Raw genomic sequence first — 26,162 nt, forward strand, 5'->3', positions numbered from 1 at the left:
TTTACTGGAATTCTGATAAGGAAAAGATTAGAATTAAAGAAAAATGGTGAATCACTGATATGAAGTCTGGAGCTTAAGGGCATTTGTTCCATCATGAGCCAATTGCACCCTTGTAGACCACATCGCTCTATACAGGCATATCCAAGGGGGCAATTAGAACATGAATGAACGAGCGCTCAAAATCTTCTCACTTTCTTCGATATTCTGCATTCATTTTTTATTATTGTGACAACGCTATTAACTAAAAATTTTGCATGAAGCGTGAAATATTTATAAGTACATGCAAAACCTAAATCCGATTGAATATTTCATCACGAAAAGACAGAGGCGTACAACTTTGGTTCCGCCGTTTTTTTCGAAATTCGAGGCTTTATTGTGAAGCACTAGTTATACATTTATGATTCAAAGTATTGTCCATCGCTGGCCACTACTTCATCCCATCTTTCGATCAAGGGCGTAGATCTTTTTTTTTCTTGGGGGGGTAATCGAAAAAAAATTTTTCGACGAAATTTTTTACTCATATCTATAATGTGAGAAAAAGAGGTTTGATAACGAAGTTTGAACCAAATTAACCGAAATAATTTTTTTTTATTATCAATTCGGTTGTTCTTATCTTATATTGGGTATTCCTGGATTGGAGTTACTAAGGAAAATGAGAAATTCTTTGTATGATTTTAAAAATAAAATGTCCCATAAACATGAGACCGCAAACGCTTTGTATACCAGATACAGAGTGATTCTTGTAGTACTACTGTTTTATGATGCTAAACCACTTTATCAAATCTTTATTAGTCTTCACCCTATAAATATAGTCAATTCAAAACTGATGTCTTCACAAATAAATTGCAATTTGAATGAAACCCAATAAATTGTACAACATAACCCATACAATTTTTCGATGCGAATTACTCAGTTCGATTCTTTGATAACTACATATTGAAATTTTGTGACGAGAAGGTTCAAAAAACCGAAAACAACGGGTAAGTGCTAACCGACGAAGAATGCAAAAATCACAGCTGGCATATATAAAGGGCGATGCCGAGAAAGCGGATAGATAAAGGAAAATAATTAATTTCGGACAAAGACGAGCTTATAGTGCAATAAAAGTACTCATCTCGAAAGCGATAATAAACTCTTAAACCGTAAAGGGGTCCCATTTTGTAATGACGTGTCGATTCAAAGGAAAGTAAAATGATTATTATTGGTTCATTTCATGGAAAAATTTTCGTTCTTCGTCTGTGCGATTTTACATTTTGAAAATCTTGGGGAGGGGGTAATTACCCCCAGTACCACTCCATTTCTACGCCCTTGCTGTCGAGCAGCGTACGAATCCAGCGTTGAAAAAACTGGTCATCTTTTGAAGCGATCCATGAATCGATCACATTTTTACTTCTTCTTGAAACCGGAAGTGCTGGTTAGTCAAGCCGTGTGCTATTGGTCGAAACAAATGATAGTCCGAAAGAGTATCGTCTGGAGATTGCGGTGGGTGGGGTAGGACTACCCATTTCAACGTTTCCAAGTATGTCTTGACCACTTTCGCAACATGGGGTCGATCATTGTTATGCTGTAAAATTACTTACTCCATCCATAATTGCGTTCGATAACGATCGACTGTGATTGTTTCAGTCGGTTTTAACAACTCACAATACACTACGCCAAGTTGGTCTCACCAAATACTGAGCATGAACTTGGAACCGTGAATATTCAGTTTGGTCGACGACGTGCATGTCGGGATATTTCTATTATTTTCTGCGCTTGGGATTATCGTAATGAAACCATTTTTCGTCTCCAGTCACAATGCGATGCAGAAATCCCTTCCGTCTTTGCCTTGCAAGCAGCTGTTCAACTTACCTTGAAGACTTCAAGCTTTTAGGTCCTTCTGTTTGAAAGTATATGGATATGAGGACGTATTCCTCATCATCGCCTCGAATTCTATTATTTGATACCATTCCTGGCTCATATAGAATCAAATTTATTCTAGCATAAATTCAGATAAAATACGTACAGGGTGGGCAAATGAGCGAGGTAAGCGGCTATATCTCAGGATCCATTCATCGTAGACACTTGCGGTAAAACACACTGGAAATTGTTTTGAAGTTCATACCTCTACCGCTAGAGGGCGTAATAGCTACAGTCGAGTAGAAAAATGAATTTTACTCGAAAATGTTTCATATTAAGCTGAAGAAAAAATATCATCACTGTAATCCTTGGAAAATTCTCTATCTTTTTGAATTGTCACTTTCGATTTTACATCAAATAAGGGTAGGTGAAAGGGAGAATTCTGACTGATTGAAATGCCTGTAACTTCAGTTTGGCTCAACATTTTTGAGCAAATTAGATCTCGTCTGAAAGATAATATCTTGTTAATTGAGGACAAAATATACTCATGATAAATTTATTTTTGCTGCTTTAGATAGAGGGCGCTGAGTCAAAAGTTCATTGTTTTGTGCATTTTACTCCGAAATTTCAAATATAATGATAGGACTTTCTTAACAGAAACAGAAATTTCATCAAATTTGCATGAAAAAAACTGAAGGTCGCAAAGCGATGGTTTCAGGTGTTCTGAACTTATGGCCGAAAGAAGATATTCTTCAACTGATGAAGATGTGAAAAACCAAATTGTGGCTTCAAATTTTGACACAAACAGAAATCCCATCAAATTTGTATGAAAAAACCAAAAAGTCGCAAAGCGATAGCTTCAGGCGTTCTGGAGTTATGGCCGAACGAAGACACAATTTAGTTTTTCAGAGCATCAGTTGGAGAATATCTTTTTTCGGCCATAACACCAGAACGCCTGAAGCTATCGCTTTGCGACCTATTGATTTTTTCATACAAATTTGATAGAATTTCTGTTTCGGTCAAAACTTAAAGCCACAATTTGGTTTTTCACAGTGCATCAGTTGAAGAATATCTTTTCTATGTTGGTACTCTGAACTTTCCGCCACGGCTTTATCTGTCAATTCATCAATTTGCCTTAAAGAAATCAGTTCTGCCAACCAACATTTTTCAATGCAAAAATCACTAAAATATATTTATGGAAATATTTCATTAATTTCAATGAAAATGCAATGAATTAGACAAAATAATGTATAATACTCGTACAGAAGGCTCATTCTACCACTCGTTCATTCCAAAACTCGCCACTTCGTGGCTCGTTTTTGAATTTTGAACTAGTGGAAGAATATCAATGCCTTCTGCACTTGTATTATAAATAACTATTTTCGGCCATAAGTTCAGAACGCCTGAAACTATCGCTTTGCGACCTTTAGGCTTTTCCATGCAAATTTGATGGAATTTCTGTTTCTGTTAAGAAAATCCTTTCATTACATTTGAAATTTCGGAGTAAAATGAACAAAACAATGAACTTCGGACTTAGCGCCCCCTATCTAAAGCAGCAAAAACAAATTTATCATAAGTATATTTTGTCCTCAATCAAAAAGATATTATCTTTCAGACGAGATCTAATTTGCTCAAAAATGTTGAGCCAAACTGAAGTTACAGGCATTTCAATCAGTCAGATTTCTCCCTTTCACCTACCCTTATTTGATGTCGTAAAATCGAAAGTGACAATTCAAAAAGATAGAGAATTTTTCAACGATTACAGTGATGATATTTTTTCTTCAACTTCATATGAAACATTTTCGAGTAAAATTAATTTTTCTACTCGGCGGTAGCTATTACGCCCCCTAGTGGTAGAGGTATGAACTTGAAAACAATTTCCAGTGTGTTTTCTTGTACACTTTAGTTGTAAAAATTTTTACCGCAAGTCTCTACGATGAGGGGATCCTGAGATATAGCCGCTTACCTCGCTTATTTGCCCACCCTGTACATACATAATGAATCGAATAAAAGAACAAAATTCGAAAAACGTTGTAACTCAATGCTGTATCGATCGGTTCGAAGACCAAGAACTCAAAAACACTTCTTGCAATTTATAAGTCTGTTGTTATTGTTGATCTATAGATGAGAATTTAATTACTGACTAGAATCGATAAATAAACAATTGTCAAACCGTAACTTACTCTAAGCATAGGTTTGTAGGCTTTTCATCGATAGAACTAAAAAATCATTGAAATTGTGTTTTTGTAGGCCGTTCAAAAATAGAAGTTAGAAACTTTTTAAAATTATGTTCTCGTAGGTATTCCATCTACTTATAAACCCTTGAAATTGTGTTTCTGTTAACTTTTCATCGAAAAACTTAGAAACATCTTCTATTATTTGCCGCTTGACAATTCAAACATTCTTGATAGGTCTGACAGCCAGTTTAAAGATGTGATCACTCACTGACGAATTTTCAATCATTTATTATCGGCGTTTCCCGATAAAATCGTGGACTGTTTTATGTGGACCACCATGTATATATGAATCATCAAACTTTTGCCGTCATCGCCATTCTCCGTGGCACTAAAACATTGGAAATGATAATTTCTCTTCATATTTCGAGGTCTCGGTTGGCAACAAAATCCTTATTATTCTCTAAATTGCTCGGGGTGGAAAGAAAATTACTTTGCTCCTATATTCACCACTTCTTCATGGGTATTCTGTTAAAATGTCAACAAATGCTTTTTCAACGAGAAACTTCGTTTAGGGAATTTCTCGGCTTCAGGCATCTAAAGGAGTTCAGTTTCCCCTCAGAGATATAATTCGTTTGAATAATTATCTCGGGAAAGCACCTTAAAGAAGCCTGACTGTCAACCCTTCAAAACATGTTGCTTGGGAGAAGCGGTGAAACGAGTTCGAATGTCAGTATCAGTTCATTTATTCAGGAAATTAGTTTGCGATTTACCGCTTTGAGTACCTATCAATTTTCAGTGTTCATTTCATCAATATGTTTCTGACAGTTCAAATGGAAATTTCATAATATTTGATAAATCTCTCTTCCAGCAGAAGTTATTTATGAGAACCCAAATCACTCTGAATACTAAACTTCCAATGACTGAAACAATTTTGATCGAATCGATTCTATCGAAAAAAAAATTATATCTGCGTATGAACATAATAAGAGATATTTCAATTTCCCTCGTCTTGATTTTCACCAATCACCAACGCTCAATTTTGAATTTTAAGTGGTTTCTAGATGGAAAATTTATATAACAGCATCTTCACTATCAGCAGTTTCTTCTATTTTACTCACGGCAAATCTTAACAGCTTTGTCACATATAATGGGTAGTATGTTTTGTGAGCTATGTGTATATACAGAATAATCTTCTATTCATGAAATACTCTTTTTCAATACCATTCAAACATCTCATTTTTCCGAAAAAAAAATAGAAAAAACCCGCTGATAATTAATATTCTAACAAAAAACATCGAAGACAAATGCTTGTGTTTTTAAAAATATCAGAATAAATAGAATAGAATAAAATATAATATATATTTATTTCCAATAATTATTGCGATATCCTAAGGTAAAACAATAAAAATGAAAAGGCAAAATCACAATAAAAAAATTATTGATTACTATGTGTGATAATCTCCACAGAAAATTTCAAATTTATGCAGACTGTATGGTTCACATTTTAATAAGAGATCATATATTGTTTTCTTGAAAAGCCTGTAGTTCATGATCTTCTGGATCTCCTTCGGCAGTTTATTGAATAACTTTATTACCACATAATATATGTGATATTTTCTCGCAAAGTAGAGGAATGAAGAGGATATATAAGTATAAGGGTTCACTTGTCGACTATTATTTCCTTTTTTGCACTCCTCAAAATAATGGTTTTGTTTTCGAAAAAGAGAAGAAGTCTGTAGATGCGAAGGCCATATATAGTTAAGATGTTATTACTCAAGAAAAGGCCGCTACATGAGTCTCCATAACCCATTCCGATAATTGGGTGTGAGGCCCATGTTTGTATAAGGAAGATCTTCTCTGCAGAAGAAGTACCGCCCCAAAAAATGATGCAGTACGATGCTAAACATTGAAAATTAGCATAATAAATAACTTTTAGGCCATCTAAGTCGACCTGCTTTTTTACTACATTCAGTGTATAAATTATAGTGCAAAGTTTACTCTTCAGTTGTGCAATATAAGGAAACCATATCAAACTCTACTTGTTTGCTAACTTCTATTATTTGTTTTTTGTAATGTAATATATCAATCAGGTAGAATCAAGTGCGTTCTTTCGGTAGTGAAAAATATACACGCCGTTTTTTGCATAATATTCATTACAAGCCTATTATCAATGCACCATTCCTCCATTCTAGCCATAACATACTCCAATATGAGTGTCTAGGAAAATATGTTTGTGGTTCGAACCAGGATGTTTCTATCATCCGCTTTTATTACAGGTTGAGAGTTTTCCGTTGATACGTATTTCGTTATATAATTTATGTAGATGATAAATAGTAGCGGTCCTAAAATGCTACCTTGGGGAACTCCCATAGTTGACACTAGTTCATCTGAAGTGTATGTGATTCCATTCGCCATAACTTTCTGCTTCCGGTTGGTGGGGTAACTTTTTATGAGATCCAGTTGCTTGTCTCTCATTCAATTTTTTTCAACAACGCTTTGGACAAATCAAGGAACAGGGCAGCTGGAATTTCACCTCTTTCAATGCCAAGACAATTGTTGGTGTTAATTCAAAAATTGCAGTTTCTGTATTTTTTTTTTGTTGCAAAACCCATGTCGGCTGTTGTGCACAACACCAAACTCGCTCAATAATTTCAGAATTCTGGTTGCTGAAACTTTCTCAGAAATTTAGGAAAATATGATCAGCAGACTGATTGGTCGGTAGTTTCCCAAGTCAGTTTGATCTCCCTTCTGATGTATAGGCCTGATAATTGATATTTTAATTGCATCTGGAAAAATACCCTCTTTAAAAGATTAATTCATAATATGAGGAAGGGGGGGAGCTATAATATGAATAGATTTCTTAACAATACTCATGAGAATTCCATCATAAGCAGTCGAGCTTTTTTTCTTAGTCGATTTTGCTGCTGCAACCACCTCAGATTCCTTAATATCAAACATATAAAAGGAATTCGGAAGACGTGCAGAAATATGCCCGTATCCAACTCTGGTTGACGAATCATTACACGTTGGAGGAGCCATATTGATGCAGAAGTTATTGAAATCATTAACCATTTTGTGCAAATTTTTCTGGTTGTTGTAGTCAAGACCAGATTTGGGACTTCTCTTAATGAGTTTTTAACTACCTGCCTTGTTGCCTTAGACGTATTTTGTGCATTTCTCGTGATTTCGCTGTAATTCTTTTTCTTCCATGTTGCAATGTAGGAATCGTATTTTTTTTTGTAAGTCTTATAAACATTTTTGAATTCTTGTCTTACTTGGGAGACAGTGTAGTTTATCTAGAATATTTTTCATTTCTCTAATTTGAGGAAAGTTTCTGAATGAGTTTCCGGAATCACTCTTAACTGCACAATTCTAAAAAAAAACTATCCTCGAAGATCTACCTAAAACAGTCTGAGAAGTAATTCCACATTCCATTTTTGTCTTTCACATCGAAACTGTTACTTTCGTACAATTTTGCTTGTGATAGATTGAGCAGAAAATCATCTATAAATTTTTCATCAATATGTCTTATCCAGTTCTTATGAAGCGCTATATCTTCGATTATGGTTTCAAAAGTGAATAATATTGCCTTGTGGTCAGATATGTGATTTTCAATCGTTAAAGAGGTGCCTTTAATGTTAGCAAAAAAATTATCCAAGTAGGAATCTGAGGCAGACCTTGTTGGCTCATTTATCTTAATTTCAATATTGCATGTCTCAAGGAGATCAAAAAAAAGTTGAGATTATTTGGAATTAGCGAGTATATCGATTTTAAAGTCTCATCCATTCGATAATTTACGATTTTCCTTAAAACATCTCTCTAATAAAGCTTTTAACATTCCAAAAAAAATATCTACATTACTATGTGGTGGTGGATTCTTTTTCTTCTTGGCGTGCCCTATCCGTTCCGGACGTTGGCAATCAACATGGCAAGTTTTATCTTGTTCGCTGAGTTTCTGAAAAGTTGTATGGATGTCTGGCCAAACCACTTCTTGATATTGTGCAACCAGGAATGTCTTCTTCCGCCCGGTCCCCTCCTGCCTTCCACTTTTCCCTGTATTATCAACTGCAGTACTTGGTATTTGCTGTTCCTCATGACGTGTCCGAAGTATTGAAGCTTTCGTTCTTTGATGGTTAACACAACTTCCTTGTTCTTTTTCATTCTTCTCAATACTTCTTCATTATTTATGTGATCTATCCATGATATTCGAAGAATTCTGCGATAAGTCCACTGCAATAGACGGTAGTGGATTAAGCCTTTAAATGCAAACTACTAAAATTTTCGAATTTTCGAGATTAACCTGACCAGCACAGCACTCCACAACACGAGGCACACTCAAAGAATTCAAATAATCCCTTCTGCTATATATATATATTGGCTTTTACAGAAAATTCCGCCATGTCTACCTCTTTCCCGACAGAAATTGTCCACCAGATTGTTACCTTGCAGTATGCAAGTATTACGTTCTCTGCTTTTCAAGTGTTTAGTAACCATCAAAACATCCAGCTCATGTTCACATGCAAAAAGTTCAAGGGAATCAAGACAGGATTTATATTTACTGTTTTGCTATGCTGGTTTGGCCGTTCCATTCTTCCCGGCCGGTGAAAAAATTTCGAAAATTAATTAATATTACTTTGTAATGTGCTTTCTCGATTTTTATTTGGAAAAATCAGATGCCCTTATGATATTACCTCCAAAAATATAGACTTAAACGTACTTGCAATATCAGAATTGTGATATGTTGACTCGTTATTTCAATAAATCCTTTTAATCTTTTCGCTTTAATGAAGGTTTTTCCAGTAGGAGTTATCATTTAAAAAAAAATATTATATTTTGAAAGAAATCAACAGATGCTCATTTCATGGAAATGAAGAAGGAATGCTATAAAAGATGAAAAATGATCCTTTTCATGTAATTTTCAATGACCAATTCGCACATTTTCGGTTGTATGTCCTCGATAATTTCACGAATACTATATTTGATGTCTTGAATCTATTGGAGTTTTGGATCATCAGCATTGACCGTATATTTAACGGAGAAAAAAGTCTAAAGGTATTAAATCTCAATTTCTCGGTGATCAGTTGTAATCACTTCGAGAAATAACATGTCCAGGAAAGTTTCCTTGCAGAATTTCTATTGTTTCTCTGCTGAAAATAAACGTTAAGACAAAAGTCTTTATGTCGAATACGGTGTAATGTCGTTTGTGGAACTTGGAACAAACATTCTGATATTTTATTCATTTCAAAATGAAACAGAAAAAATCGATTTATTTCAACTTGAATTGAATATTAAACTGACATACCGAAAAAAACTGATATTAATCATAATGTTTCAGGTGGCACCAAATATAATAGAATTTATCGAATCCCCAGTCAATTTGATAGATTTTGCAGCCACAATGATTTTCTACATTGATATGGCATACAATTTCGAGACGAAATCTGAACTACTAGACTTCATCAGCATCATAAGAATTCTAAGGTTGTTCAAACTAACGAGACATTCCCCTGGACTGAAGATACTCATACATACTTTTAAGGCTTCAGCGAAAGAGCTTGGACTTCTTGTGTTCTTCCTTGTACTTGGAATTGTGGTGTTTGCTAGTCTGGTGTTTTATGCCGAAAAATTACAGGTGAGCACTCGAACATTTTCATTTCATAAAATCGTTATATTGATATACCAATAACCTACAATTTTAATAACGAAATCTCACAATTCCATGATAATACAAATGACAATACAATAGAAAAAGGACGAAGCAAAGACGTGAAGTCAACAGAAAATGAGTTTAAAGTTCTATAATATCCAATAGCACGATAGGGCACTTTATTTCACGTCAGTTCTCTTCTATTTTTTTCGATATAGGAGTGCTTGAATTTTCTACGATTCTGATGTGTGATCAACATAAAATTTCCCATTGAGCAGATAGAGGAATTTTCATTCTATATATCACTTTCAAAATCTCATCTGAAAATGATATGTTGTTGCGGAAATATTATAGAGTTTTTAGGATATTTCTACGGTTCTGATGACGGTATCGGCACTTAATTTTGCACTAGGCTTGAAATGGTCCTTTTAGATATACACTCATTGTCCAGTGGAATACTGGAATAGTGCAACAGTAAAAACATCTGCGTGATACTATATCTAATAAATGAATGATCTTTCAGGGGCGAAGTGGGGAGAGTCATACTTGCGTGTTGCGCTGGGGCCTAATAGTCGAATTAGTCGCTCTACTATTCGTAGTGCCGGAGTGTGAAAAATCGTTGAACAAAATTGTTTTTCGAAAGATGAATACTGAAGTTAACCTGGAAAAAGGATGACCATTTTGCTATAACCAAAGTAAGAACAATAAATTTAATAATACAAAATCAGAACTATGATCGGAAGAAAGTAATATCATACACTTCATATAGGTTGAAAATATATAGGTACGACAATTTTATTCCACTGTATGCGAGGAATTTGCGACAAAGACACAAAAAATTTCCTGTGTGAATGCTTAGGCTTTTCGCCCTAATTGGTTTGAATTATTTCTTGCCATAAACCAAATTTCTCGGATATCCCGAAAAGAATCATTTGAAGATACCTAAATTTGGTTGTCTGGGAGGTGATGTGACAATGTCATCCTAGAAATGACAGGGTTCGAAAAAGTCGTCTTGAAATATTGAGATTGAGGATATAAAGGTGACAATAAATGAAATTATCGTCTTTTGAATTGATTGACCGCCAAGTTCGATTTTAAAATTTGATTTTTTTTCAACTAAATATTACAATTTACTATTAATCTACTTTATTTTCATTAATAATTCGAAAGATCACAACTCGGTTTTCATGTATACGCTTCGCAACGAGCAATGCCGAGGAATCTGGAAACCAAGGACGGAGATCTTTTTTTTTGTTGTGGGGGGTTCTCGAAAAAAAAAATTTTTTACAACAACGTTTACTCATATCTGTAATGTGAGAAAAAGAGGTTTGATAACGAAGTTGGAACTTAATTACTCAAAATATTTTTTTTTATTACCAATTCGATTGTTCTCACCTTATACTGGGTTTTTCTGAAACGGGGTTACGAAGGAGAATATTCCTTGGATATTTTTAAGAAAAAAAAGTCCCATAAACATGAGCGCGCAAACGCTTTGTTTTCGAGATACAGGGTGTTTCTTGTATAGTCATACTTTTCAGTGATGCTTATGTTTATTAGTTTATCGAATCTTTATTAATCTTCGCTACAGAATTGTTGATCAGTACCATAAGTTATAATTAATTTATTCATCACAGTTTACCTACTGGATTTTTATAATAATTTGGATTTTCCTGAGGATTACCAGAGAGCTGTTTGATTTTTTTTTTCGAAATCGATAGCAGATACGACAAAACTACAACAAAGCAAAAAGTGTTGTACTAGACCAGAGTTTCTTTTCACATTTTTCTATAGAACCAGTGCTTCACCAACAAATAGTTCTGGTGGAAAGAAGCAGGTACCCTTCCAGAAAAAATATTACACTGTAGATTTGCATACAAAATAAGCATATCACAAGATGAAAACTTCAAATCGGAAGATCTACGCCAATTCAAATTGAATATCTTGTGAAGGGAAGGTGCTATGAGAAAAAAATCTTTAACACCGGTATCTCAAAATCAAAGCGTTTGCAGATTCATGTTATAGGACTTTTTTCTCAAAATGATCCGAGAAATCTGACATTTTCATTTGCACACATTAGGAACACCGTTTACATATAATCAATTCAAAACTGATATCATAATTAAATTGCAATTTGAATGAATCACAATAAATTGTATAGCACGGCCCAGACAATTTCTCGATGCGAATTACTCAGTTCAGTACTTTGATAATATCATCATTGAAATTTTGTAACGAGAATATTGCTAGCCTTCCCTAGAATTTGCGTACTCAGCATAAAATAAGCAGAAATAAATGACTTGAGTTATGAACATAAAAATACTATAAGAAAATATAATCGATGAAAAAAAGTCTTCGAAAATGGAGCGCGCTATCTAAGATATTGCCACAGGCGCAATAGCACCTAGATACAGCTCTGTGTTGCACTGTTGCACTGGACCATGCACAGTATTTCCTGAAATAATGTTGAATATGTTTCCTACGTATTCTGCAAACCTGTATAGAGTCTTTCACGTATCACAGAAACAGTTAGGATACAAAGATTAAACAAATTGGCACATTTTGACCAAACAAAATATCTTCAGTGATCAGTAGACTAGTTGAAAAATGAGGCAATGGGTGTTGGAAAGAAGTTATGGTTGTGTACAGGACTCGACCGGAAGTTTTAAACATTTTTCACTCAGCTTGATAATCATATTGAAAAAAATCTACATTTCATTATGCGAGAATTTATCTACAAATAATATAACTTGAAATTGCATGAAAAAAGCTGAACGACCCTTCAAAATCATTTACTCAAATGAAAAAATTCGCCCACCTCAGTGAAAGGATTCGCACAGATAAAACCCAGGACCAAGAATATTGCGTAAATTGAATCTCAAACATCAGAAATTCCGGCATGATTCTAGTGTGTAACCAAAAAGGGCCGTTGTTTGCCAAAAACCAACATTCAAGTTCCAAGTTCAATATTTTATGCATCGTCGGACGGACCTGTTAGTTCGGTGGAAGGAAAAGAAATATTGCATTTTTCGTGTTCAACTTGGAATATAGCCAGATCCCAGCCAAGTCGATTATCCGAAAAGGGGAATTTCATTTGAATTGTGCGGAAATGTGTACATTGGCCGTTGGTTCTGTGGATATAAGCCCAACCTTTCAGGTTAGGGGTCGAATAAATTCTGCGTATGGAATGTTTTACAGGTTACCGTGATTTCGTAGCTTTAATGAGATTGTCCTCTAATGTTGGCCGTAAGGTTATCCTCCTGATTAATCCCAGACGTTTCAAGCGATCGGAGCATTGATTTATGCTCCAACGATAAATTATTCAATTATAAGGAATTCTGGTGAAGGCTTACTGCCTCCTGGAATATATAATGAATTAGACGGAAGCAGTTATTTCATTAGTGTGGAAAATTGTATTCCATGACACGTGTAGGACGCTACTTTTCTCAATAGGTTCTTCAGTGCAGATTTATTTTGATTCTGTGCGGAAATCGCTTGATCGATTTTTCCAACTTCAGAAAGTAACTTTTGTATGACAGTTTAAAATGAACCGATGATTACTTTTGGAGAAAAATTCATAGTTTTATTATGAAACTTTGAAAATTGACAGGTTTTTCAATCTTATCTCTATTAATTTAATGATGAATTTCAAAATTTTTGCAATTTTTACATTCTGATAAAAAATATACTGCTTTTCAAAAGTTAGAGAACTTAAGAAAAATTGATAAGGATACAATTTCTGTATTTACTACTTTGAAATCATGGTTTTGAGTAGCGTATAAAATAAACCATAAAAACTGCCTATGTGTTTTTATATACTTAGTTACATACACACAGTTTAGAACATTATATAGGGGAAATGCGAACAAAATGACATACTGTTTTGTTTTTCAATCATATATTTTTAGTTATTGCAATAATACTTCCATTTTGGTGCTGAATACTAACTTTGGTTAATTGTTTTCAAGTATAATAAGCTGAAAATTGAATTAAACTACAAAAATGAAAGATATAAGAAATTATTTTGACTTCTAACAAAATCCATTTTGTCCGTATACTAAGGACAAAATGACATACTAGTAATAGCCATAATGACATACACAATATTTAAGATTTTGGTTCTCTAGACAGTAGCATACGATTTATGAGCCCAGTGAAAACACCACATGCAACGCAGCCACTGCTCACCAGGTATGAAACGATAAAAAACATCATTGCAGTAGTCATCGCAGGGGCAGTCAATAGTCATCGACATCTTCATTTTTATTGTTAATTTGAAACAATTCAATGTCAAATTCCTCATTGTCCACGACTTTTTCATTTTTCAAATGCCTTGTTTTTTTTACCACAGGTTTTTTTATCATTGAATAATGTTTCAGTTGCGTTCTTGTTTCTTCTTCTTGGGTGGATTGATCACAGCAGATTTATCCTTGATTATGTCAAAATAAGGAGTTACCGTTAAGTGACAATTGCATTTGCGAGCTTTTGGCTTTCTTATGTCTTGTCCCTGAGTAAGTGTTGAAAGAATTTCAATAGGAAAGGATATCGTACATTTTACACGATACATACCAGAATTTCACGTTATATCGCGTATGGTACGTGCAAAATGATTAAAAAACAACATGAAGATGAGCTCATTAGTTTCACGTGAAAATCAATCAACAAAATTCCATATCATTTCCAAAAATATATTTTCTTGACATCAGGACAGTAAATCATTTTGTCCTGTACATATTTTTTATGATATTGAAGCAAAATTTGAAAACAGAACTAATATTAATTTTAAAACTTATACATATTATAACGTCATTGTAATATTGTGATGATACTCTCCAGAAGCAATTCAGAAACCAAGTGAAAAAGAAAATGCAACCGACCTAAACACATTTGTGACTATTGCACCAGTGAAACAGACAGTAGGATGTCAATTTCTTCGCAGGATTGCCATCATCACTAGCAGGAACTGAATCATTGTGAAACCCCGAGCTTTACGGCGTCACTTTTGAAAAAGTCTAAAAGTTCATTTTGTCGGCATATGTCGTTCTGTCCGCATTTCTTCCACATAGGCCGAAAAATTCAGATTTCCCTAACTTTTGAAGAGCATTTATACAATCTATTTCGAGATTCTCAAGAAAAATTAGTAGCGAGTACGAATTGATAATTATAATGATTTTTAACTAAAATTAGTGAAATTCGACCCATGTTACTCAAATGAATTAATCAACAGGTTTCTCAATCCTAATTGGCATACAGCAACCGTAAAGTTTATGTCTGAGTTTGGCTTATTTATGAAATACATTTTACTATTGAACCATGAAGTCAATTCAGAGGGTTTCACGGCAGCATTTATTTATTTATGATGCAATAAAATAATCCAGCTCACAAAATTAAAACTACTCGTGGGAAATATAGCTATCATAAAAACCGAATTTCTCTATAGAGAGTAAAACATGAATAATAAATTCAACAGTTTCTTTCTTCTGGATAAAACATCATTTAAACTGATATGATGGAAAAATTGTGATGTCGATTTCTCAAATGAACTCACTTTGTACCTACTCACGCCAACTATTCTTTCGAATGAAAGAAATAGCAAATCTTACGAGAGTAACATTTGATGGACGATAGGGTACTGTGTTATTGGTAGCGATAACGAAGGAATAAAATTGAGTTTTCTAATAATTTACTTCCTCTGAATGTAAACTTCATGAAACAATTATAACGTACTAAATGTTACCACTTTTCATTATTATTATTATTTTTTAGTTACCAATTGGATTGTTCATTTTTGGAATTTACTTTTGTGTTTTGGGTTTATAGGTTTAAAAAACCCCAACTCTTATTACTTATTAAATAAATAAAAAAATATATATATTAGGAAGTAAGCCTAATTGAAGGCTTGACTTGGAAAACATCTACATAGGCGTAAAAATTTTGCTTCCGCCGTTTTTCTTCCAAAATTTCCGAGGCTTTATTGTAAAAAACTGGTTGAACATATATGATCCAAAGTAGTGTCCATCGCTGGCCACTACTTTCTCCCATCTTTTGAACAGCGTACGTATCCCGCGTTGAAAAAACTGCTCATCTTTTGGAGCGATTTACGAATCGATCAAATTTTTACTTTTTTTCATAAGACCGGAAGTGCTGGTCAGCCAGGACATATGCCATTGATCAAAACTAGTAATAGCCCGAGGAAGCAACGTCTGGAGAATACGGCGTGTGGAGTAGGAATTCCCAATTCAACGTTTTCAAGAATGTCTTTACCACTTTTGCAACATGGGGTCGAGTATCGTCATGCTGTAAAATCATGTTTCTCATTGTATTGCGGCCGTTCGTCTTTCAATGCTCGGCTCAAAAGCATTAATTGCATTCAATAACGATCGCTTGTGATTGTTTCAGTCGATTTTAACAACTCATAATACGCCGAGGTGGATTCACCAAATACTGAGCATGACCTTGTAACCGTGTATATTCGGTTTGGCCGTCGACGTGGAAGCATGGTTATCTCCCTCCACCTTCGGTGTCGGGCTCTTTCTCCAAAAATGAAAATGAACTCATGCAGTTTTCATGACAGCACGCTGTCATGCAAAATTATCAGTAATTTTGTGCAATTACTTACGATAACAAGAAATCATGAGAGAAAAAAGATTCAATGAGAGAATATCAGTCCTACCCCTATATGAGACTCCCTCTCGAGTATTGCCTTTGACCATTCTAAAACTAAACTGAAGAAAGCAAAGTGCTTCCTGATGATAAAAATTACTAAGAAAAATATTTTTATGAAAAAACGGGCGAAACGAAATCAACTACCAAAAATCTGATCTGAACATTGTGAATAAGTGGACGAAAGGAATAGCTGAAGAATAATACTGTATCAATAATCAGTCTGGGGCCAACTTTCTTGAGTACCTATATAGATTATCACTATTTTCAACTAATGAAATATAAAAATTATAAATTAAGGTTATGAAAAACCGATAATTAAATTTAATGTTCAAAATTATATTCATTGAAAATGAATTTTTGTTTTTTCAGCATAACCCAACCAATAACTTTAAGAGCATACCAGAGGGCCTTTGGTGGGCTATAGTTACAATGACCACTGTTGGATATGGAGATATGGCTCCAAAAACTTATGCAGGGATGTTCGTTGGTGCTCTTTGTGCTCTTGCTGGAGTACTTACCATCGCCTTACCTGTTCCAGTCATAGTGTCGAATTTCTCGATGTTCTATTCCCATACTCAGGTAAGATAATACAACAGATTACACCGTCTTCAACTAGATAAACACAATTGCTGTAAAAATTCTGGAGATTGGAGCACTGCTATACACAAAATGTTAAATTACCGTTTTCGCGCTATCATTTGTCCAAATGTGTAGTTTTGAAATTTTGGGATGAGAGATCTTTTCTATTCACTCCCTGGTGAATAATTCAATATCAATATTTATTCTATTCATTCGTCGTGTCTACAATAACTCTTGACCTTGCAAGAGACTTGGAATTTGAAGGCTACGTTCAGAATTCGAATGTGTCAGTTGACTTTATTAATGGGCAGAATCCATGTGATGGTTCTGAAAATTTCATGAAAAGAATATGGTGCTGCTACTGTAGCCATTGATTTCCTTTGCTATATATCCGTTTTTTATTAATATCAAATTGAAATCTTCCATTGCAAAAACCTTATATAATAAGATTCTATATTGGGGGTGCCGTGCACTAAATCGTTTTTGTTGTAGGATTATCGATGCATTCGAATTCTTCCTCGACTGGATACATGAACAATTGTACAAAACTGTAATAGTAAAGTCGAATTGAATTGAATTAAAACCGATTTTCAAAATCTTCAAAATTAAAATGATTTCTAAAGAGACTGACTATTTTCCAAATAATGAAAAACTACGTGATAGTTTTATTTCCAAGCTGTCAAAATTGTGAAGGGAATACGGAGAAATAAACTTGATTTTGAAATCACGACTCAATGAAAAAGAGAAAGGAAGTCTATATCTAAATAAGTGTAAAACATTTGGGGAGGTGTTTCCTAATCGAAAAAAAGATAGGATCTTTCATATCAAGAAATTTCATTGGAGCATTCCTTGTTAAGATACAGCCCCTTAAATGGGGGTACATAAAATTTGTATAACAATTTTTTTCACAAGCACTAAAAAAGTTACAGATTCAAAATTAACCTGACGTTTTCTAGTACCAAAAAGACACTTAGCCAGTAATTTATTTGGTTTATCCCATGGTTGTAAGGAGTGGAAAACGCAACCCCCAAAATTTATTTCCAATGTAACTTTTTGTCTTATTATTTGTTTACCATTTAATAATTTATTTCCGATAGCTTGTTCCATTCTAAACAAAATTATCTCTTGGGTTTTTTGCCCAGAATGAACCAGTTTGTAGCAACAAATTATTTTATGAACAACATAAAAAAAAAAAAAAAAAAGACCAGAAATAAAGGTCGAAACGTCGGCATCTCATTAAGGATTTTTTTTTTATTTCCCCTGTCCTCTTTGCCACTACATAGTTGATTTATGAACAACTATAGAGATACATCGTTTAATGCAGGTATTAACTAAAAAATTACAATAAATCCAGTTCACATTTATGACGATCTATCTCTGTAGTTGTTCGTAAAATAATTTTCTGCTTCAAACTGGTTTATTTTGGGCAAAAAACCCAAGAGACGATTTTGTTTAGAATGGAACAGGCTATCGGATATAAATTTTTAAATGGTAAACAAATAATAAGACAAAAAGTTACATTGAAAATAAATTTTAGGGGTTGAGTTTTCCACCACTTACAACCATGGGGTAAACCAAATAAATTACTAGCTAAGTGTCTTTTTGGTAGTAGGAAACGTCAGGTTAATTTTCAATATTGTAACTTTTTTAGTGCCACTGAAAAAAATTGTTAGACAAATTTTATGTACCCCCTTTAAGGGGCTGTATCTTAACAAGGGATGCTCCAATGATGTTTGTTTATATGAAAGATCCTATCTTTTTTTCGATGAGGAATCACCTCCTCAAATGTTTTACACTTATTTAGTTACACCCTGTATAGAGACTTATTGAGTAGTTTATAATGAAAGAGTTGATTAATGATCAAGCTATAATAAGTTCCATATTATGATGCTGAAGACTCTCGAATTTTTCGGCCGGATTGTTCTATAGACTAGAAAAATTCCAGGCTTTATAGCTTTAGTTTCATCGGATATTATCAGATAGACTGAAAAACTCGGAATTTTCCAATTATGTTGAAATGAGTAAGTAGTGAGTGTAGTGCCCCATCTCCGCTTAGATATTCTTAAAAATTAAGTAAAAACTTTTAATTTCTTACTACTTCAATGTCGTCAATTCGTTTAAGCATTAAAACGATTCTCAGGATCCAAGTATAGTTGCTACAACTTCAGTGGGACACTATCTGTACAGGGTGGGCAAATTTCGATGTTTTAGCACTACAACTTTTGAACCAGAGGAGATAGACAAAATCTGATACCCACTTCTCGATCTCTTTTTCTGAGAAACTAACAAGGGTAGTATTCATTTTTGGCCACCTTCTTTTGTTTTCGAGTTATAAGCGAAAATTGGAAAAATGGCGATATCGAAAAACAGTTATATCTCCGCTAATACTCATGATAGAGCTCTGAAGTTAAAACATTATACAGGCACTTTTTTACGTAGAATCCAGTGGCGTGCTCGTATTTTCAAAAGGGTTTTTAATTACGAGGCTATGACCCAAAGTTATGTTTTTTTAAATGGGAACACTAGATTTTTGTGCCATTTTCTGAAAGCTTAATTTTTCCTGATTTCAAAAATATATAACATCGTATGATTCGGATCAATATAAATAATAGAAAATGGCCAAAAACCTCTTTTCACCTAAGAGTCTCAATATTCCTATGGTTTCAACTGTTGATGAACACAGAAAAATTGAGCTTTCTATAACAAGAGCAGTGTCCTTCCGTCAATCTGATTATTTCTATGCTTTTCACTTATTTCTACAAAATTCGAATCTAGATATGTTTTATAAATTTTTTATCTAAAAATTGATTTGGAAATAACGGAGAAACCACAAGATCGAATTTTTCAATCGAAAGAGTTGTAATGAGATGCATGTATCAGGAGATTATTTACATAGGTCTCCAGAATCAATCCATTTTAAACAGCATATGAAACAATGCATATCTGATTGAACTCAACATTTTAATTACGAAGGGACAAACAAGAAATAATATTTCACCTAATAATGACAACAATTGCACAATGCACAGTCGACACCTCTTCTCGATATTTCAATAGACGAATATTTGAAACTGTGTTCAAGCTACCTAGGAACCTTTTTCCAAGTTCGTTTATCTTTTCGAAACTATTTGTATAAAATAAATATAGATTCGAATTTTGTAGAAATAAGTGAGAAGCATAGAAATAATCAGATTGACGGAAAGACACTGCTCTTGTTATAGGAAGGCTCATCAACAGTTGAAACCATAGAAATATTGAGACTCTTAAGGAAAAAAAGGTTTTTGACCATTTTCTGTTATTCATTTTGCTACGAATCATACGATGTTATATATTTTTGAAATCAGGAAAAATTAAGCTTTCAGAAAATGGCACAAAAATCTAGTGTTCTCATTTAAAAAAACATAACTTTGGGTCATAGCTTCGTAAATAAAAACCCTTTCGAAAATACGAGCACGCCACTGGATTCTACGTAAAAAAGTGCCTGTATAATGTTTTAATTTCAGAGCTCTATTATCAGTATTAGCGGAGATATAAATGTTTTTCGATATCGCCATTTTTCCAATTTTCGCTTATAACTCGAAAACAAAAGAAGGTGGCCAAAAATGAATACTACCCTTGTTAGTTTCTCAGAAAAAGAGATCGAGAAGTGGGTATCAGATTTTGTCTATCTCCTCTGGTTCAAAAGTTGTAGTGCTAAAACATCGAAATTTGCCCACCCTGTACTGTGAAACTCATTACCAAAATTAAAACATAAGAATGTTATGTGGAAAGTTCATGAATCTGAAATTTATTGTCAAGTTCATTATTATTCCGAGTAGAATACTTTTCGGACATGAATTTATTTATCGTTTTAAATTAATTAAGAATATGCAAGAGAATATTGCATTTGTGAAAAATGTTCAATCTCTAATTTTTGTTGATACATGGTTGATTAAATCTTAATTACATCGACGAAACCACTCCACACTCAAATTATTCTTCTGGTTACAAGTGGGTCAGTATTCTGTGCGCGATTTTATTTGAACTCGAAAATATATAAATCAAGCGTAACGTTGTTTTCTCCCTAATTTATGATTTCCTGAAAAAGAGTTTTTGGGAAACTGCTTCCTGCTTCCGGATTCATGAATTGCTTTCAGTGTCCTACGAATTAAAGCAGTGAAACTGTAATCAGAAAGGAATAATCATGAATGTCTTTAAAGGTTTTTTATGATTCTATATTTTTTCGGATTATGATGAAACGAGGAAAGCACTACGTGGAACTTTTGGGCGGTCATTCATTCAATCGTCACAAAGCACTTGGAAATCAAATATCTATAAAAAGTATGTGTTCTCCAGGAGTGCAATTGACTAATGAATGATTGAGCTTTCAAAAAATACTAACTTTATGTGAGTGCATTACCAATTGTTTTTTTCGATATTCTTCTTGAATTCTTAGTACTCCTCTCAAATTTCTTATGGTTCTGATGATGGATCAGCTTGAGATTAAAATCGCATTTTGAAAATGTTTCTTTATACAAACATCCGAAGTATCTGTTTGTTTAGTGGTCACGGAAATATTTGGAAATTTTTTTATTCCTCTTTGATTTTCTTTGGTTCTGGTTATGCTATCCACATGAAATTCTAAACTAAGATCGGAATTGTTATTTTATATAAACGCTTTTCAATTTGTGTTATTGATAAATTCGAAGTTTCTCGAGAATAATCGAGAACACATAAAATCGAATGGTATATAGAGCACTGGTATTCGATTGTCCCCATAACTAGTTGTATGATTTTATCGAGACCAGAAGGGCAATAAATACAATTAACCTATACCTTAATCAATAATCAATGAATTTAATAATCAATAAAATCGAAACATTGATTCATAAATGTCCAAAAGGAGACATACATATTTCAATCGCTTGAAACGAGGAACGTCACGACATCGTTCTATATTTTCTATAATTCCAGCAGCTCAAACTAGGTAACTATTCTACTTCTTTTGTATTCACCAACCGATGTAAAATATATTCTATGTTTCTGAAGATACGAATATTTTTCGCTGTTATAGAAAATATTCATTGAAATGAGATCGAAGGTTATTTGGCTAAGACTTTGGGTCTTCACTGCAGCCCCCCAAAAATACCAACAATTAAGAAAAAGTTTCTCAATGGAAAGATTATTGTGTTTCTAATGGATTTTCGTTTATTATTTATAACCCACTAATGATATTCTTCACTAATAAACAAAACGCACAGCTGAATAACAAAAAAACAGCAGCAGTAAGCATCGACATAAAAAAAAGCATTTGATAGCGTCTGGATAAAAGGATTACTATACAAACTTTACAGATCGAATGTTCCTTCCCATCTTATCTATCTATTAAAGTCATATCTAGAAAACAGAAAACTTAGAATTAAAATAAATGATGCACTATCTGACTTCTTCATCCCCATGCAGGGTACACCACAGGGATCACCATTATCTCCACTCCTTTTCAATATTTACTGCAGCGATATTAACCCAACTCAGCAAGGCAACCAATACACTCTACAATACGCTGACGACACGATGGCTATTTCTCATGAGCGAACATTAAAATGTTGTATGGAAAAACTACAATTACATCTGGATGACATCACATCATGGCTATCCAAGTGGAGACTCAGAGTAAATCCGGAGAAATCCCAGTTGATAATATTCAACCACAACATCAATCAAGCATCCCCATCAATATCCATAAATAATAAAAAAGTAAAACCTTCTCCATCAATACAATACTTGGGTATTCAAGTGGACAATAGAGCTAATTTACGACTCTATGCCAACAATATAAAAAGGAAAGCTATCAGCAGAGCAAACCATTTTAGATACTTAACTTACAAAGACCAGGGCATTGACATGAAAACTGCTTCCACAACATATAAAACCATATGCCGGCCAAGGATTGAATATGCACATCCCTTGTTTGCAAATTGTAAAGAATCAGTGTTGAAAATACTACAAGTAGCTGAAACATCATCTCTGAGAACAGTCACCAGGTTGAGACATCCCAGGAACCGACTACACAACCCTCCTAATGATCTCTTATATGAATTAACCAAAGTACAACCGATCAAACAACGTATGGAAAAACTAAATAAGAAATTTATGAAGAGACTACAAGATTTGAAAGATGTACTTGATATGGTGCAATGTGATCCGCCCCCACATCTACAAAGAAAATTTCCCACATGCACACTATGGCAAGAACTGAACGCCTTGAATGTTACTCAAGTTTATATTATATAACTCTTTTTTTTTGTAATTTCATAATGTAATCAAACTTATTATTGGCTGAAGGTCGATGGCCACAAATACATTTATTATTATTATTATTATTCTTATTTATAACCCAGCATCATTTATTGCTTCGATCTGCAAGTTGTATGTAGAGAGAATTTCTTAGGGGTTGCTTCTCAAAGATTCTTTTGAAATATATAACGTGCAGTTATTTCTTAACCTTCCTATATTACGCAAAATATTTTGTTCTTTACTAGTATCGGTGGCCTCGCTGGAAAGAACTTATTCTATCTTCAAGAGACTAAAAACGTATTCAAAAAGTACATTGGGGCTGGCTCTGTTGAATATTTGTTATGATTTTGAATTCGATATTGAAAATGTATTGGATATCATAGGAACAACTGAAAGGTAAAATATATTCAAAATTATTTATTTTTGTCACATTTAGAATTTATTTCGACCGAATTATAGAATGAATTTTTCATATTTAATTTTTTTATACAACCGACAACCTAAATCAAACATATCAACAACACTCCCACCGACCCCGGTTTCGCTTAATGCGTTAATTCGTTCGATATTGAGCACCCCGCCCCCAAAAACAAAATCCTGGCTAAGCCATTGCATTCTCCAATTCCTGTAAATCTGAACTCGTAATCCGAACTGAAGATATCTTCCAATATTTGATGGAAGTAATGGTTTTTCCACCTGAACAAATGTCATATCCTACACAGAGATATATTTATCTGCACCAGACTAATGGAATAATCGTATTAGATCTCAATGTCCTCATTTCACGTTTCGTTTCACGCACTGGGTAGACGATCGGAAACATAATCCTCTGTATACGACGTCCATGTTTGCTCTGCAAATTTCCTAAGTGTAATTAGTCCTCGGAAAACACATGCGAAACGGATTGGAATATTTGCTCATCAGGACGAAGGAGAATTATGTTTTACATTTCTTTTCCTCTAATCTCCTTTTGCACGAAACGAATTTACAGCTGTTTATTCAAAGGAAAGCTTATCTTTCAGACTATTTCTCTGGGTTCTAGTAGATATCAAACGTGCGCTTCATATTATTATTTTGTTCTCTTGAAATCTTGCTAGATTTGAAAATTTTATCTAGGGTGACCAATAATAATCATTTCCTTATGAAAGAAATTTCATACTTCGATAAATCTTGAATTTATCGGTGGAATCATTTTGAAAATTGCAGTTCTTTCACTCTTGGCGAATGTCTTCCTTCAATATTTCTGAAATCGACCTTTTTTATTCTCATGAACATTGGATCACTCTGTACGCGAACATTATGATTTTTTTCGTTTTCGTAACCACGAAATGTTTATTCATTATGAAATTCCAAATCTCCGGCTTGGTACCGTCATACAGGATGATCAATAAACATTTCCCTATGAGTGGAATTTTGCAGTTCGCCAGTCACTAGGAATGTAATCAACAATTCGCCTTATTTTCACGTATAGGCTCAGGATAATCCAAAATCAGTGATTCATAAAAATTCCCAAGTTAAATTCTCGATGAATGTTTGGTGCGGTATCTACAACAATCGTTTGATTCGCCCTAATATTCTTGAAAATAGGTAGACAGGAGATATTTATGAAAATTTTTGGAACATAATTCAATAATGGAAACATTGTGGTTGCAACATGATGGAGCAAATGCGCACTAACCAAAAAAAGTGCGCGAATATTTTTGACTATTGGATACAGATGGATTGGCAGAATGGGAATGTGGTTTGACCTCCTCGATCCGTTTATCTGATGGATTATTTATTATGGGAAGGTCTTTTACTGACAGTAATGAGCAATTGCTACAAATAATTAGTGATGTTGGCGATATTATTGAATTTCAACCGAATACCATAGCGAAATCTACGAAAGAACTATATCAACGTGCTCAAAAATGTATTGGAATGGAAGGATACAATTTTGAACATTACCTGCTGAACTGAAAATATTTTATTTTTGATTTCAAGATCGAATATTTTCAAATTATTTGCTGTTTTTATTCTATTTCTTATCCAGTTTGTTGATTGACTGTTCTCTCAAATAATTCGAGGAAAATTCAGGTAAGGCATTCGTGAAGGGTGAAAAAACTGCAATTTTCGAAATAATTCTATCGATAAATTCAAGATTTACCGAACTATGAAATTTCTTTCATAAGGGAATGTTTATTGGTAACCCTATATGACAGTAGCAATCAGAGTTTTGGAATTTTGATAAGGAATTAATTATGCGTGGTTACCACAACGAAAAAAATTATGATATTGACTAACAGGGTGATCCAATATTCACGAAAATAGAAAAAGTGTAAAATTTTCCTAGTCCGGACCTGATTTTTTCGATTTCAGAATTATTGAAGGAAGCCGATAGTAAATGTGACAAAACTTCAAAACTTGAAATTATAAGGTGGATTTGCTGAAGAGTTATTGAACTAAAAAAATTTCACTCATAAAGGAATATTTATTGATCACCCTGTATGACCGTGCCAAGTAGAGATTTAGAATTTTTATAATGAATTAATTCTTTTTTGTTAAGAAAACGAAAAAAAATCATTATGTTCATGTACAGGGTGATCCAATTTTCAAGAAAATAGGAAAAGTCTCCAATTTTGCTAGTCCGGATCTGATTCACTCGAATTCAGAAATATTGCAATAAGGCGATAGTAAAGGGTGACAAAACTTCAAAATTTCAGAATATTCGGTTGATGAGATGAACATCACCTTGTATATCCCAAACGAAGGTACTCAGGCGATTGAAACCTTTTGATACGGGTCCTAAATGATGACCTTAATTCATGGTATTCGTTTGTCGCATTCTTCCTGGGACACCCTGTATATCGTTTCCTGTGGTAAGCCTGTTTTTCATTTCCATTTTTAGTAGTATCAATGCCCTCTCGTACTTGTTGAGATCTGTTAATAAAAGAAAAAGTTAAAAAATATGATCTCTCCCCAATATTTTACAACTTTGCTAG

General features: G+C 33.8%; 1 protein-coding gene across 4 annotated transcripts in view; it reads left to right on the forward strand.

Moving 5' to 3' along the window:
- LOC123682785 (potassium voltage-gated channel protein Shaw-like) overlaps nt 1–26,162 on the forward strand; it is a 403,607-nt gene that overhangs the window by 357,488 nt on the left and 19,957 nt on the right. For all 4 annotated transcript variants that reach the window (XM_045621566.1, XM_045621567.1, XM_045621569.1 and 1 more), the window contains 2 exons: nt 9,352–9,648; nt 16,696–16,905. In XM_045621566.1, coding sequence (XP_045477522.1) covers nt 9,352–9,648; nt 16,696–16,905 — 507 coding nt within the window. The remainder of the gene's footprint in view (nt 1–9,351; nt 9,649–16,695; nt 16,906–26,162) is intronic.

Source organism: Harmonia axyridis, chromosome 6 (assembly GCF_914767665.1).
Source record: "Harmonia axyridis chromosome 6, icHarAxyr1.1, whole genome shotgun sequence".
NCBI lineage: Eukaryota > Metazoa > Arthropoda > Insecta > Coleoptera > Coccinellidae > Harmonia > Harmonia axyridis.